At 41.7% G+C, this 12128-nt stretch overlaps 1 protein-coding gene across 1 annotated transcript; it reads left to right on the top strand.

Moving 5' to 3' along the window:
• Positions 1-10166: 10166 nt before the first annotated feature.
• On the top strand, positions 10167-11524 carry LOC311230603 (putative N-acetyltransferase camello; the record flags this gene model as incomplete). The annotated part of the gene is made up of 1 exon (XM_084316930.1): positions 10167-11524. The coding sequence occupies one exon, from the start codon at positions 10167-10169 to the stop codon at positions 10836-10838; it is 672 nt and encodes a 223-aa protein (XP_084173056.1). The 3' UTR covers positions 10839-11524.
• Positions 11525-12128: the final 604 nt, after the last annotated feature.

Below are 12128 nucleotides of genomic sequence, written 5' to 3' on the forward strand. Positions count from 1 at the left end.
ATATCCTAATGTTTTACAGGCTATGAAAATAAATAGGTATGGAAAGTGTCACGACTCGTCGTATTGAACCCAATGTGCAGATGATGAGAGTCGGCAGACAGATCTTGTTTAAACTCAGTTTGGGTATATTTAATAATAAGAGAATAGTCAGGTATTCAGGCAGGGGTTGATACATGGGGGGAGTACTCGTACAGTCCAGGGGCGTGCACGGGACAGAAGAGTCAGACAGGCAGGAGTCGATACACGGGTACAGGATATTCAGCCAGACAGGGGTCAAAAGGGTACAGGGTAGTCAGCCAGGCAGGGATCAAAATGGGTGCAGGTCCTCATAAGTTCTGGGAAGTTGTCAGGCAGGCAGGGGTCAGAGCACGTCTTATCGAGAGCCAGAGAACAGGGTGAAGAGCCAGGTAGGACTGTGGGGAAGGAGGACAACAAGGGTTAGACACGGTCGAAGAACAATGGACTAGAGAACAATACGAGAGAGCAGAATAACACGACTAACTGGGAAATACGAAGTTATGATCTCAGGCAGCCTCATGACATCTGGGGCGGGGTTAGGCTATATCACTGACGTAATTGGCCCACAGACGTCAATCAGCTGCTCCACTGACAGCAGCACACCTGCACTCTACACACCTGACTTAACGAGAGAGAGCGGGAGAGAGAGAGAGAGAGAGACAGAAACTTGAAAGGCCTGCCACATTGCTAGGCATGGATGGATGAATAGGTGAAATGACTACTGCAGCATTCTTTTTTTTATTTATTATTATTATTTTTTAATCCTCTCTCCGATTTTTCTCTGTTTTTCTCCCCGTCCCAGTTTTTAGTCGTGCCAATTCCCCCCCTCCCCTGCCTGGTTGTTGTGCGCATGTTCTCCTACTGGTCGGTACAAGGGAACCCTGAAGTCATCCGCACGCTTCCTCCGACTTGCACGGCGACAGCCAGTGACTATTTTTTCACCTGGCAGCGAGGACTCTCATTGGTGAAGCGTAACGCGTTCCACAACGTCAGATTCCCACCCATGACTTCCCTCCCCCTAACTCAGCCAAACGAGTTAGTATGACAATCAGCCCAAGCCTCAAGCAATGCTGACTCCGGGAGTCGAGACCGCAGCCTCTTGCATTGGTGACGAGCGCAATCTCCGCTACGCCACCTGACCGCCTCCCTACTGCAACATTCTTAACAAAAGAAAATGAGATTCAATAAAAAAAAGAAAATGATAATTAGATTGTACAGGCTTGGAAGAAATATAAATGTCTGTGAATTTATATCTTTTCAGATTCAAGCCATCGTTTCCATCCCTAAGAGTTGACCAGAGTTGAGCCTACTACAATCAGAGGATGTTACCCTCACTGAATCTGGAGCAAAAATTCCACTTGTGAATATAATATAAAGACCACATTCATTGCATCAGTTGGATTATTCGATTGACAGCACATAGTAATATTTGAATTATGTCAGCATACCTTGGAACTGATTTCATGAGTCAATTTCTTATAATTCAGAGCAGAGATGGAGAAGTTGAATGTAAAGACCTTTGTGTCATACCTGCTGGCTGAGGTTAACTCCACTACTATACTAAAGCATTACATCACGCGCAGGAGTGGGTTGTGAGAATTAGACCATGCCTAGGGGTGGTCGTTAGACCCCCCTAGGCATGGTCCAATTCTCACAACCCATGACTGCATGTTGTGTAATGGCTTTTATACAACTGGTGCATTCATCCAACCTTATTGCTATACAATAAACACACATTAATTGAAGATTTATTGAAAAAACCATCCGCCAGAAAAAGTAGTTCCCAAAAAAAATAAGAAGTTGCCTCCATGTGGAAGCAGCTCGGAAGTACATCCAACTGTTCTCAGTAAGACATCCAACAAACTAAGACATCCAACTGTCTCTCTCAACTAAGACATCCAACAAACTAAGACATCCAACTGTCTTTCAACTAGGCATCCAACAAACTAAGACATCCAACTGTCTTTCAACTAGACATCAAACAAACTAAGACATCCAACTGTCTTTCAACTAGACATCCAACAAACTAACACATCCAACTTTTCTTTTCTTACCTACTTTCTATAGAACTTCATTCTTAGATGCTTCTATAGAAAGTAGGTAAAACAACAACAAAACACTTTTATTTGCCCTATAGGGGGAAAAAAACAAGTTTTCTTTGCCCTATATAGCGGGAGGGGGGGGGGGAGTTTTCTTTTCCCTATAAGGGCTTGTGTCCATAGCGGACGTTTTTTTCAAGGCGGACCACTTTGAAAAGCAAAAAAAAAAAGCTCAGAGCGTTTCGCGACTGCCGCGGCTCCCCCAATTGCTCGATGTTGATTGGTCGGTCGAAAAGAGTTACCTTGATGAGCGGCGCTCCTCTCCAAAAGTTGAACTAGTTTGAGCGCTCCGCCCAAAAACGCTGCCGCAGAGAGCACTAAAACGCGAGGCGCGGCGCGGCGCTGGGAATAGGAGCGCGCCTGTAGCATAGAAATGAATGACAGAAAGGAGCTGACAACTCAAAAAACGTCCGCTATGGACACAAGCCCTAAGATTTTTATTTTTTTTTAACCGACTTTCTATAGAAGCAGCTGGGAGGTGCGCTGTTTTAAGTGAGCATGGATTATTGAATTGATTGATTGATTGATTGCTAAAGACTAAACTCTAACCTTAACCAACTTCGAAAGAGGGCCTAAACTTAACCAGTTGGAAACAAAGCGGACAGTAATAAAATTAGCTTCCGGTTTAGCGTTAGAATGGAGTAGGTCGCATGTGACACAGCTGCTCACCCGTTATTTTTTTTTTCGTTTTAAAAACATATTTTTAAACCATTAATGCGTTTAAAACTTGACGCATATATCAACTGAGACTATCAACTAACTATATTGACCAAAAGAATCGAGATGTCACCAAAGAAAGACCCAGCGAAACCAAAACCAGTCGAAGAGGTCCCGCCGCGGGACCCAGGATTCGTACAGCGGAGAGCAGGAAATATTGACTTGACAGAGGCCGCTTCAAGTTCATCCCCATCAAACACCTCCGCAGATACCGAACATATCATCCGGAAAATGGAGGAAATGGGGAAGACAATAATGAAGGAAATGATCCACCAATCACAACTGTCGGAGAAGATAATAACTCAAAAAGTAGATGCTATTAAAGAATCTATTGAAGGCAAAATTGATGCGCTGAGAGCGGACGCCGACGCACAGAATAAACGCACCGAGGCTCTGGAGAAAGTAGTGGAAGCCCACGAAATCAATTTCACTCTCATCTACAATGAAGTAGAGGCTAACAAAGTTAACCTAACTGCTGAGATGAAGGGGAACTACAATGAAATCAAGACGGAGCTCAGCGAAATAACGTTGGAGCTCACGCGAATCAATAAAGAACAGAAAGCCAAAATATTCGAGATGGAATATCAAAAACGCAAGCTGAATATTCGTATTGTCGGTCTGGACGAATCCGTGAGATGTGAAAACCCTGAAGAGTTTGCCACAGAATTACAGAAAATCTTGGGAACAGGAATCCTTCCTAAAATACCGGAGGTGGATCAGTGCTTCAGATTGGGTCCCCGCTCCATTGGCAATAACGCTAAGCCCAGAGTGATATTAGTTATACTGCGCCAAGTCAGAATAAAAGAAATGATTATGCGTGAAACTCGCAGGATGAAAGGCAATCTGAAATACATGGAGGTACCAATACACTGCTTTGAAGATTATTGTCGTGATGTAGTGGAACTGCGTGCCAAGTTCAAGACGGTGATGTCTCAACTATACCTGGGGAAATACAGACCCCTACTAATATACCCTGCAATACTTCGCGTCGTCGACAAACAAGGAGCAAAGGTTCTCCTCAACTCGCCTGAAGATGCAGCCAAATTCCTGTCTGAACAAAACGCAGAATAGTGTATAAATGGCCTTTTAAATCTCAGTTATGCAAGGTCACCATATAGTACAACCTTTAATAACCGAGGATTTGGGACAGAGAGACCTACGTGCTCAGAGTTTTTGAATGCTTTCCCCGACGTGTTTATATTATTGCGGACATATTGGATTTAAGATTGGAACACTCCAGAACATACTGGAACATTCAGACAATGTAAAAATGAAATATTGGAATAATCTAGAACATCGAAGCATTCTTTGATATATGGAGCATTCTGGAATATCAGCAATACGTGGTCATTCACTCTACCAGAAGCCCCTCGGGGGAATAATCAACAGCTATCTAGATGCAGAACCACAGAGCCATCATAACCGGCCGGCTGAAGATCACTCTACACAACGATCATCGCCCACCCCGGTCAGGGGAAATGCTGCATATACGTATTTAAAAACTGTTTTTTATTAATGGGAAATAATTTCACTACTTCTCCAATTAATACTTTAGATGTTTAAGCATAGCAATGCTCTTTTAAGATCTAAGTTAATGTTCTCTTCCTTTTACTTTTTTTTTTTCTTTTTTTTTTTTTTTTCATCCGCTCTCTCTGATTTATTGAGGCTCTCTCTTCAGTTCAATACCTTCATATTATTCATGGGTTACTATAAATTACTATAAATTACAAGTTCATATAAAATGTAGTGATTAGGGCATGACAATTGAAGCTTATTTTTGGTCTTTATTTTTAGTTTATCTCATTTAAATTTTTATTTATTTATTTTTTACGGGTAAGTGGCCAAGCCACAGTCGACATTCTACTTATGGTAGAATTTAGAGTGTTAGATCCTATGGTATACATAGGAATGTTAAGGATAATTGGATCATTCTGGGATATCCGGTGGTGCAAGGGAGAGAGTCATACGCAAAGGTTGTGTTCATGGAACACAATCCTGTACGACTCTCGGTGGGAGGGAAGGGTAGGGGATTTTTATTTGTATATATGTATGTTTTTAAGCTCGGCTCTCAACGGGACCTCACTAGTGGGATGTATATCTATTATTGCCTCGCACTCTAGAAGCATTACCAAAAATTACAATGCAACATGTATAGACTATGGCTAGTTTGAATATAATGATATGGAACACCGGGGGAATAAATAACCAACTCAAACGCAAAAGCGTGCTCACACTGATGAAAAAAGAACATGTGGACATTGCTCTGCTAAGCGAAACACACATTCTAGGGAAAGACATAGGTAAATTAGCGGACAACATATACCATAATATCAGTCACTCCTCTATTGGTACGAGAACTCGGGGTGTAGCAATAGTCGTTAAACGTAAGTTGAATATTGTACTAAAGGGAGTATGGTCTGATGTAGAAGGTCGGATAACTATAGCTAAGATTGAACATAAGAACAGGAAAATAGCGTTGATAGCGGTATACGCCCCAAATTTGTACGAAGAAGATTTCTTCACTACACTAACCAATGCAATGTTAGACATTCCCGATTACTCATTTATAATAGGAGCGGATTTTAATGCCATCTGGAACCCAAGGATAGACAAATCTTACCTCGCCTTTTCCAGCGAACAAAAGAATTCATCGAAGGCATTAAAGGATTGGTCAAAGATTACAGGTGTAAAGGACTTATGGCGGTTACTTAATCCCACGACCCGAAAGTACTCTTGTCGATCTGCGAGACATAAGACACTATCCAGAATAGATTATGTCTTTGCATCACAGAGACTATTTGATAATTATGAAGTGGAAATGATACCCAACGCACTATCAGATCACTGTTATTTACTCCTTAAAGGTACATTTGGTATACTATCCTCCCGAGCCCCAAGATGGCGATTTAACTCGTTGCTGCTTAACAACAAGGAATTCATTACACAACTCAAAGAAGCTCTTATAGTATTCCAACGGGAGAATGCAAACTCGGTGCAAGACCCCAGAATAATATGGATGTCGGTAAAGGGAATGATCAAAGACTTCACGGATAGCTTTTCCTCCAAAATGCGCAAGAATCAAAGCACAAAACTGGATGAGCTGGAAACGCTTTACTCAACGTTATTTAATTCTCTGAAATACAACAACTCAACTCGACTAGAAAATCAAGTTAACGTACTAAAAATAGAGATCAATGCCATATACAGACAACAATCAGAAATACAAATACGCAGCACAAGACAACAGCAGTACTCCCATGGTTCCAAACCCAGCCACCTATTAGCCATGCGATTAAGAATTAATGCAACATTTGCAGATATAACTACCATTAGAGCACAACAAGTACTTGTAACAGATCCTGTAAAAATAAACGATACATTCAAAGTATTCTACTCCGACTTATATAAATCAGAAATGACCTTCGATCAAAACAAAATGGACACATTTCTTAATCAAATTATTCTCCCTAAACTTTCAGAGGATGACGCTAAACAGTTAGAAATACCGATCACACTAGAGGAACTCAAGAAGGCCATAACCGCAATGAAAAGTGGTAAGGCTCCAGGAAGAGACGGTTTCCCATCAGAAATGTACCTTTCTTGTTGGGACATAATTGGCCCCTTATTACTAAATATGATCTTATACTCAGTCAAGGAGGGGAACTTCCATAAAATTGACAATATTGCACTCATAACAGTCCTCCTTAAAAAAGACAAAGACCCCAACGAGTGCGGTAGTTATAGACCTGTAAGCCTCCTCGGAACAGATATCAAACTGTACTCTAAGGTATTAGCCATCAGATTACAAAAGCATATGACGTCTTTAGTTCACCCGGACCAAACTGGCTTCATAGGAGGCCGCCTGATCACTGAGAACATAAGACGTATACTGCACGTACTTGATGCCGACAAGGAGGACACCATACCTAAGGCGATGCTGTCCCTGGATGCTATGAAGGCCTTTGACAGGCTGGAATGGTCGTATCTGTGGGCAGTGCTAGAAAGGATGGGGTTAGGAAAAGGATTCATCGATATGATTAAAGTATTATACAAAGACCCATCGGCCATGATTACAACAGGCACAATCATCTCTGAAATATTTCCGGTATCACGCTCTGCCAGACAGGGTTGTCCTCTTAGTCCCGGACTGTTCAATCTATCATTAGAGCCTTTAGCACAATATATAAGACAATCCCAATCCATAGAACCTATCGTAATCAAGGGCACACATCAAAAAATTTGTTTATATGCGGACGATGTAATATTGTTCATGAAAAACCCCAACACCACATTGCCTCATCTGCTCAAGTTGATTGAGGACTTTGGTGATTTATCGGGATTTAAGATAAATTGGCCGAAGTCGGCTTTCCTTCCACTTAACACCCCTGCAAAAAAAGATACAACCCTCCCAGGACAGATACCGATGGTAAAACATTTCAGATGCTTGGGAGTGGAAATATTCCCTACCATAAGACAAACGGTGAAGCACAACTACACAAAAATCCAAAACAAAATCAAAGACGACCTTGATAGATGGGCAAAACTTAAGAACACAGTACAAGCACGGATATCAATAGTTAAGATGGATGTACTACCTAAAATCAACTTCTTCTGTTCAATGCTACCGTTACCCCCTCCAGAGGGTTACTGGAAAAGATTACACTCCTCCACATACAAATTTATTTGGAATAACAAACCACCACGTATAAAAAGATCCACCGCACAGAGAAATAAAGCAGATGGTGGCATGGCATTTCCAGATTTTTTCCTATATTTTAAGGCGTACTCATTAAGTCCATTGACAACATGGTTTGACTCCCAAGCATTAGCATCTTGGAGAAAAATAGAAGAAAACATAGTAGCCCCACATAGACTGAAGGACATAGCATACACTAAACTACCAATCAAGCACTGTGAACGAAAATTTGGCCCCATAATTACTCATGCGATCCGGATATGGCGTGAATCACAAAAAAAAAATCCTAACCCACAAGAATGGCACAATCATACTCCCTTATTCAATAACAATGCTCTCTTAATTGGAAAACGACCTATAAGATTCCCTATATGGGAAGAGCAAGGCATACACTCATTAGGGGATGTTTTTAACAAACAGGGTTTTTGTAGTGATAAAGAAATACGCAAAAAATTTAATCTCATCAAGTCCACATGGCTTTTTCACAAACAGTTAGAGCTACTGTATGTTTGAAGTCTCACGGTGTTCCATTAGACAGACCAATTGAACACCACAGATACCACAAATTCTTCTACTCAAGAGAGACATCGAGAGGCTTTGTTTCAGAATTTTATCATCAATTACTAACGTCCTCGTATGAAACCCTCCAACTTGACTCTGTCTGGAGGAGGGATATACCAGACCTGGAAAATGACTTTGATTGGCAAGGAGCCTGGGCAAATGTCCGACTTACATCAAGGAACCCGGATCATCAACAAATCAATCTTAACTATATTCACAGGACATACTTGACTCCTATAAGACTGTGCCGAATGGGGCTCAAACAAGATTCCAAATGCACCCAATGTACAAATGGGGACGAAGGGACATTTATGCACATGTATTGGGACTGCTCACCAGTTAAGGCATTCTGGAAAGATGTGACCCAACAAATATCAAAACTCGTATCTTGGAATATACCTGTACACCCCTCGGTATTGCTGTTGAATGATGTTTTTGAGTTTGCAGTGAATCCACAGCTAAAGAGATTGGTTTTATCGGGTATCACAGTAGCCAAAAAGCTGATCGCATCACGCTGGTTTCAACCGGAAAAAATGTGCCGTAAAGTTTGGTTTCTTACATATCTCGATGTAATTTACCATGAAATATCTACAGCAAGAATTCTGGGTCTCAATGAATCCAAAATGTCAATGTGGTTAGAAGTGGTGGAGAGAATAAAAGCTAGCTTATAATGGTAGTGTCTGGTTAGGTGCGAGGGATAGTGGAGGTACTTCTCAAGGTGGGGTCCGGGAGGGGGGGGTTCGAGCTGAGCATATGTGTGTAGGGTTTTTTTTTTTTTTTAGATAACAGGTATTATGGGTATATCTTATATAAAACAACTAACCAAAAGGTGATCTCATTGGATGTGCCCTGACAATTAATGCTTGTATATCTTATCGTGTGTTGTCATGTTTGTTTATATGTTTGTTTAAAAAATTATAAAAAAATAAAATACAAAAAAAAAAATTAGCTGTTTCCAACTGGTTAAGTTTAGGCCCTCTTCCGAAGTTGGTTAAGGTTAGAGTTTGGAATCAGGGCTGGTGGTCTATCGCCCTGCTCTAAAGACAAACTCTAACCTTAACTAACTTCGAAAGAGGGCCTAAACTTAACCAGTTGGAAACAAGGCGGACAGTAATAAAATTAGCTGTTTCCAACTGGTTAAGTTTAGGCCCTCTTTCGAAGTTGGTTAAGGTTAGAGTTTGGAATCAGGGCTGGTGGTCTATCGCCCTGCTCTAAAGACAAACTCTAACCTTAACCAACTTCGAAAGAGGGCCTAAACTTAACCAGTTGGAAACAAGGCTGACAGTAATAAAATTAGCAATCAATCAATCAATCAATTCAATAGTCCACGCTCACTTAAAACAGCGCACCTCCCAGCTGCTTCTATAGAAAGTAGGTAAAAAAAAATATCCTTTCATAATGTTTACTGTCCGGTTTGTCCGCCATCTTGCTTCACTTCTAAAAACTCACATGGCGGAGTGATAGTAATGTGGTTGTGGGCGGGTCCTGGGACCAAGAGCGTGAGGTTTAGTACAAATACCCACGTGTAAGTTGACTGTTTCAGCCAATCAGAATCGAGACATTTGCATGCCGTTGTATAATTGGAAATAGGAAATGCATTGCATTGCAATGACCAACCCTTCAAAAACAGCTATTACTTTCAGATATGAAAATGAACAAGATCAAATTCTAAATAAATGGCATTTCGTCAGGGGCAGCCATCTTGAAAAGTCATGGCCATGTTGGATATTAAGTGGCTAGCATCCTTTTATAGCAAAGTAGATCCAAGAAAACGTTCATGCTAAATGTGGTACTTGTAGTCACATGTGGACAATTCTGCCAAACCCTGGGGTTAACTTCTTAGCTATTAGGAACAAGGCCTATATGATAGATATGAATTCCAATGTCATATGCTGGTTATTAGCTTATTTCTTTACCTAATACATAATAGTTCATGAAGTGAAATAAAATAACATAATTTAGGCATAAAGGTTAAATGAAGAAGCATACAGTATGCATACTGTATGGAGTTGGTTTTAATTATCATTCTGCTCAAATATCTATGATTAATTATGTTATGACCTTGTCTTCTAGCCATGCAGCTGGTGATTCGGCCATATCGTCCCTTGGACAAAGACTTGGTCCTGACCCTGTTCAGCGATGGCATTCTGGAGCACATCGGCCCGTGTTTCTACAACGCCATGAGCAGCCCTCTCTATCTGGGCATCACCTTGGGGCTCGGTGCTGCTGGCTACTTCCTGGGCTCTGTCTTAGGGGCCTTGTTATTAATAGGAGGCTGGGTGGGCCTGGTCTATTATGCCTGCCATGGGGTCTACTCTAACTTCGTCAGGGAGAAGCTTCGGACAGACATGCAGGACATTCCAGGGAACTATCTGACCCAGCCAGACGACTGCTTCTGGGTGGCTGAGGCTGAGGTTAGTGGGCGGTCGCAGATCGTGGGTATGGTGGCCATGGTGACCAAGCAGAACGGAGGGGAGAGGTACGGGGAGCTGTTCAGAATGATCATCTCGTCGTCATGCAGACGGTTGGGTCTGGGTTCCAGAATGACCCAAACGGTGGTTGACTTCTGTAAGGAGCACGGTCTCACCAGATTGGTCCTGGAAACTAGCTCCACGCAGACTGCCGCAGTGGCCCTGTATCAGAAAATGGGATTCGCTCACATCCTGTCACACACCAAATCGTTCGCTTGGATGACAAAGCTGTCCAGCGTCAAAATTCTCCAAATGGAGAAACACATACAGGCGTGAAATAGCCATGGTCAGGTGTCATTTTCTCCAACAGAATCCTCATCAATGGCTCACTACCTCTAGCTAATGCTTGACTAACATATTTATCTATAACCTACAGTATGTTGAGTAAGCAACCTTGCCGTTGTAGTTGGAGTTTGTTGTTTCATATCACTTGATTTTTAGAAGGTAATGAACATGTTGATGATTCACCATTGTTCTTCTCAGGGAATTGGACCAAGTGTTTCTCACACAACAGACACTAGGCCACTATGGTGTCACTAACTATAATAATGGTGGTAGGATAATAGGAATTATTTTAAATTGTGATGTAGTGAAATTTCACGTTAGTAATTTTAATTGGAAAATTATTTTGTTGATGCCAATGTTGTCATTCCTGCTTTAGTGTTTATATATGTAACGGTTGTGACATTGTCACCTAAAACTTCGATGCCCCGAGGGAGTTTTGAACCCGGGTCTCCCACGCCGCGGGCAACAACACAGACCGCTATACCAAGAAGTGAACTCACTGCTTTGTAACGTGTCTATGTGTCTTTTGAGGATGAGAGTGAGTTTAACCCATAGCACCGCTACTCACCCCAGTCACTTCACAACATCTGAAGTCCTTTGTGACTGCACTTCGCGGTACCATCCGTTACACTCACCCTCCTTAAACTCACTCCACTCCACCCAAGGCATCCGGGTCAGTCGGCACCATTGTAACAGTTGTGACATCGTCACCTTAAATGTCGATGCCCCGAGGGAGTTTTGAACACGGGTCTCCCACGCCGCTGGCAACAGCACAGACCGCTATACCAAGAGGTGAATTTACTACTTTGCAACGTGTCTATCTGTCTTTTGAGGATGAGAGTGAGTTTAACCCATAGCAGCGCTACTCACCCCAGCCCTTCGTGACTGCGCTTTGCGGTACTATCCGTTACACTCACCCTCCTTAAACTCACTCCAGACTCCACTCCACCCAAGGCATCCGGGTCACCTTAAACACCTTAAACACACCTTAAAATAGCACCGCTACTCACCCCAGTCACTTCACAACATCTGAAGTCCTTCGTGACTGTGCTTCGCGGTACCATCCGTTACATATATAATTATATTTTTAAATGAAGAAATAAAGAACTCCAGAATTGTTGTAAAAATAAATAAATAATAAAAAAAAACTGTTTTGTAAGAACATCCTCACTTTAATTGATTATACCACTTTCAGACAATTAAAGAGGGTACACATAATCTATTATAATTATCACACCACAGTAAACTATTCAAATAAATGTTGTCTCGAACTGTTAGCTG

Source organism: Notolepis coatsorum, assembly GCF_963971535.1.
Source record: "Notolepis coatsorum genome assembly, chromosome: 6".
Classification (NCBI taxonomy): domain Eukaryota; kingdom Metazoa; phylum Chordata; class Actinopteri; order Aulopiformes; family Paralepididae; genus Notolepis; species Notolepis coatsorum.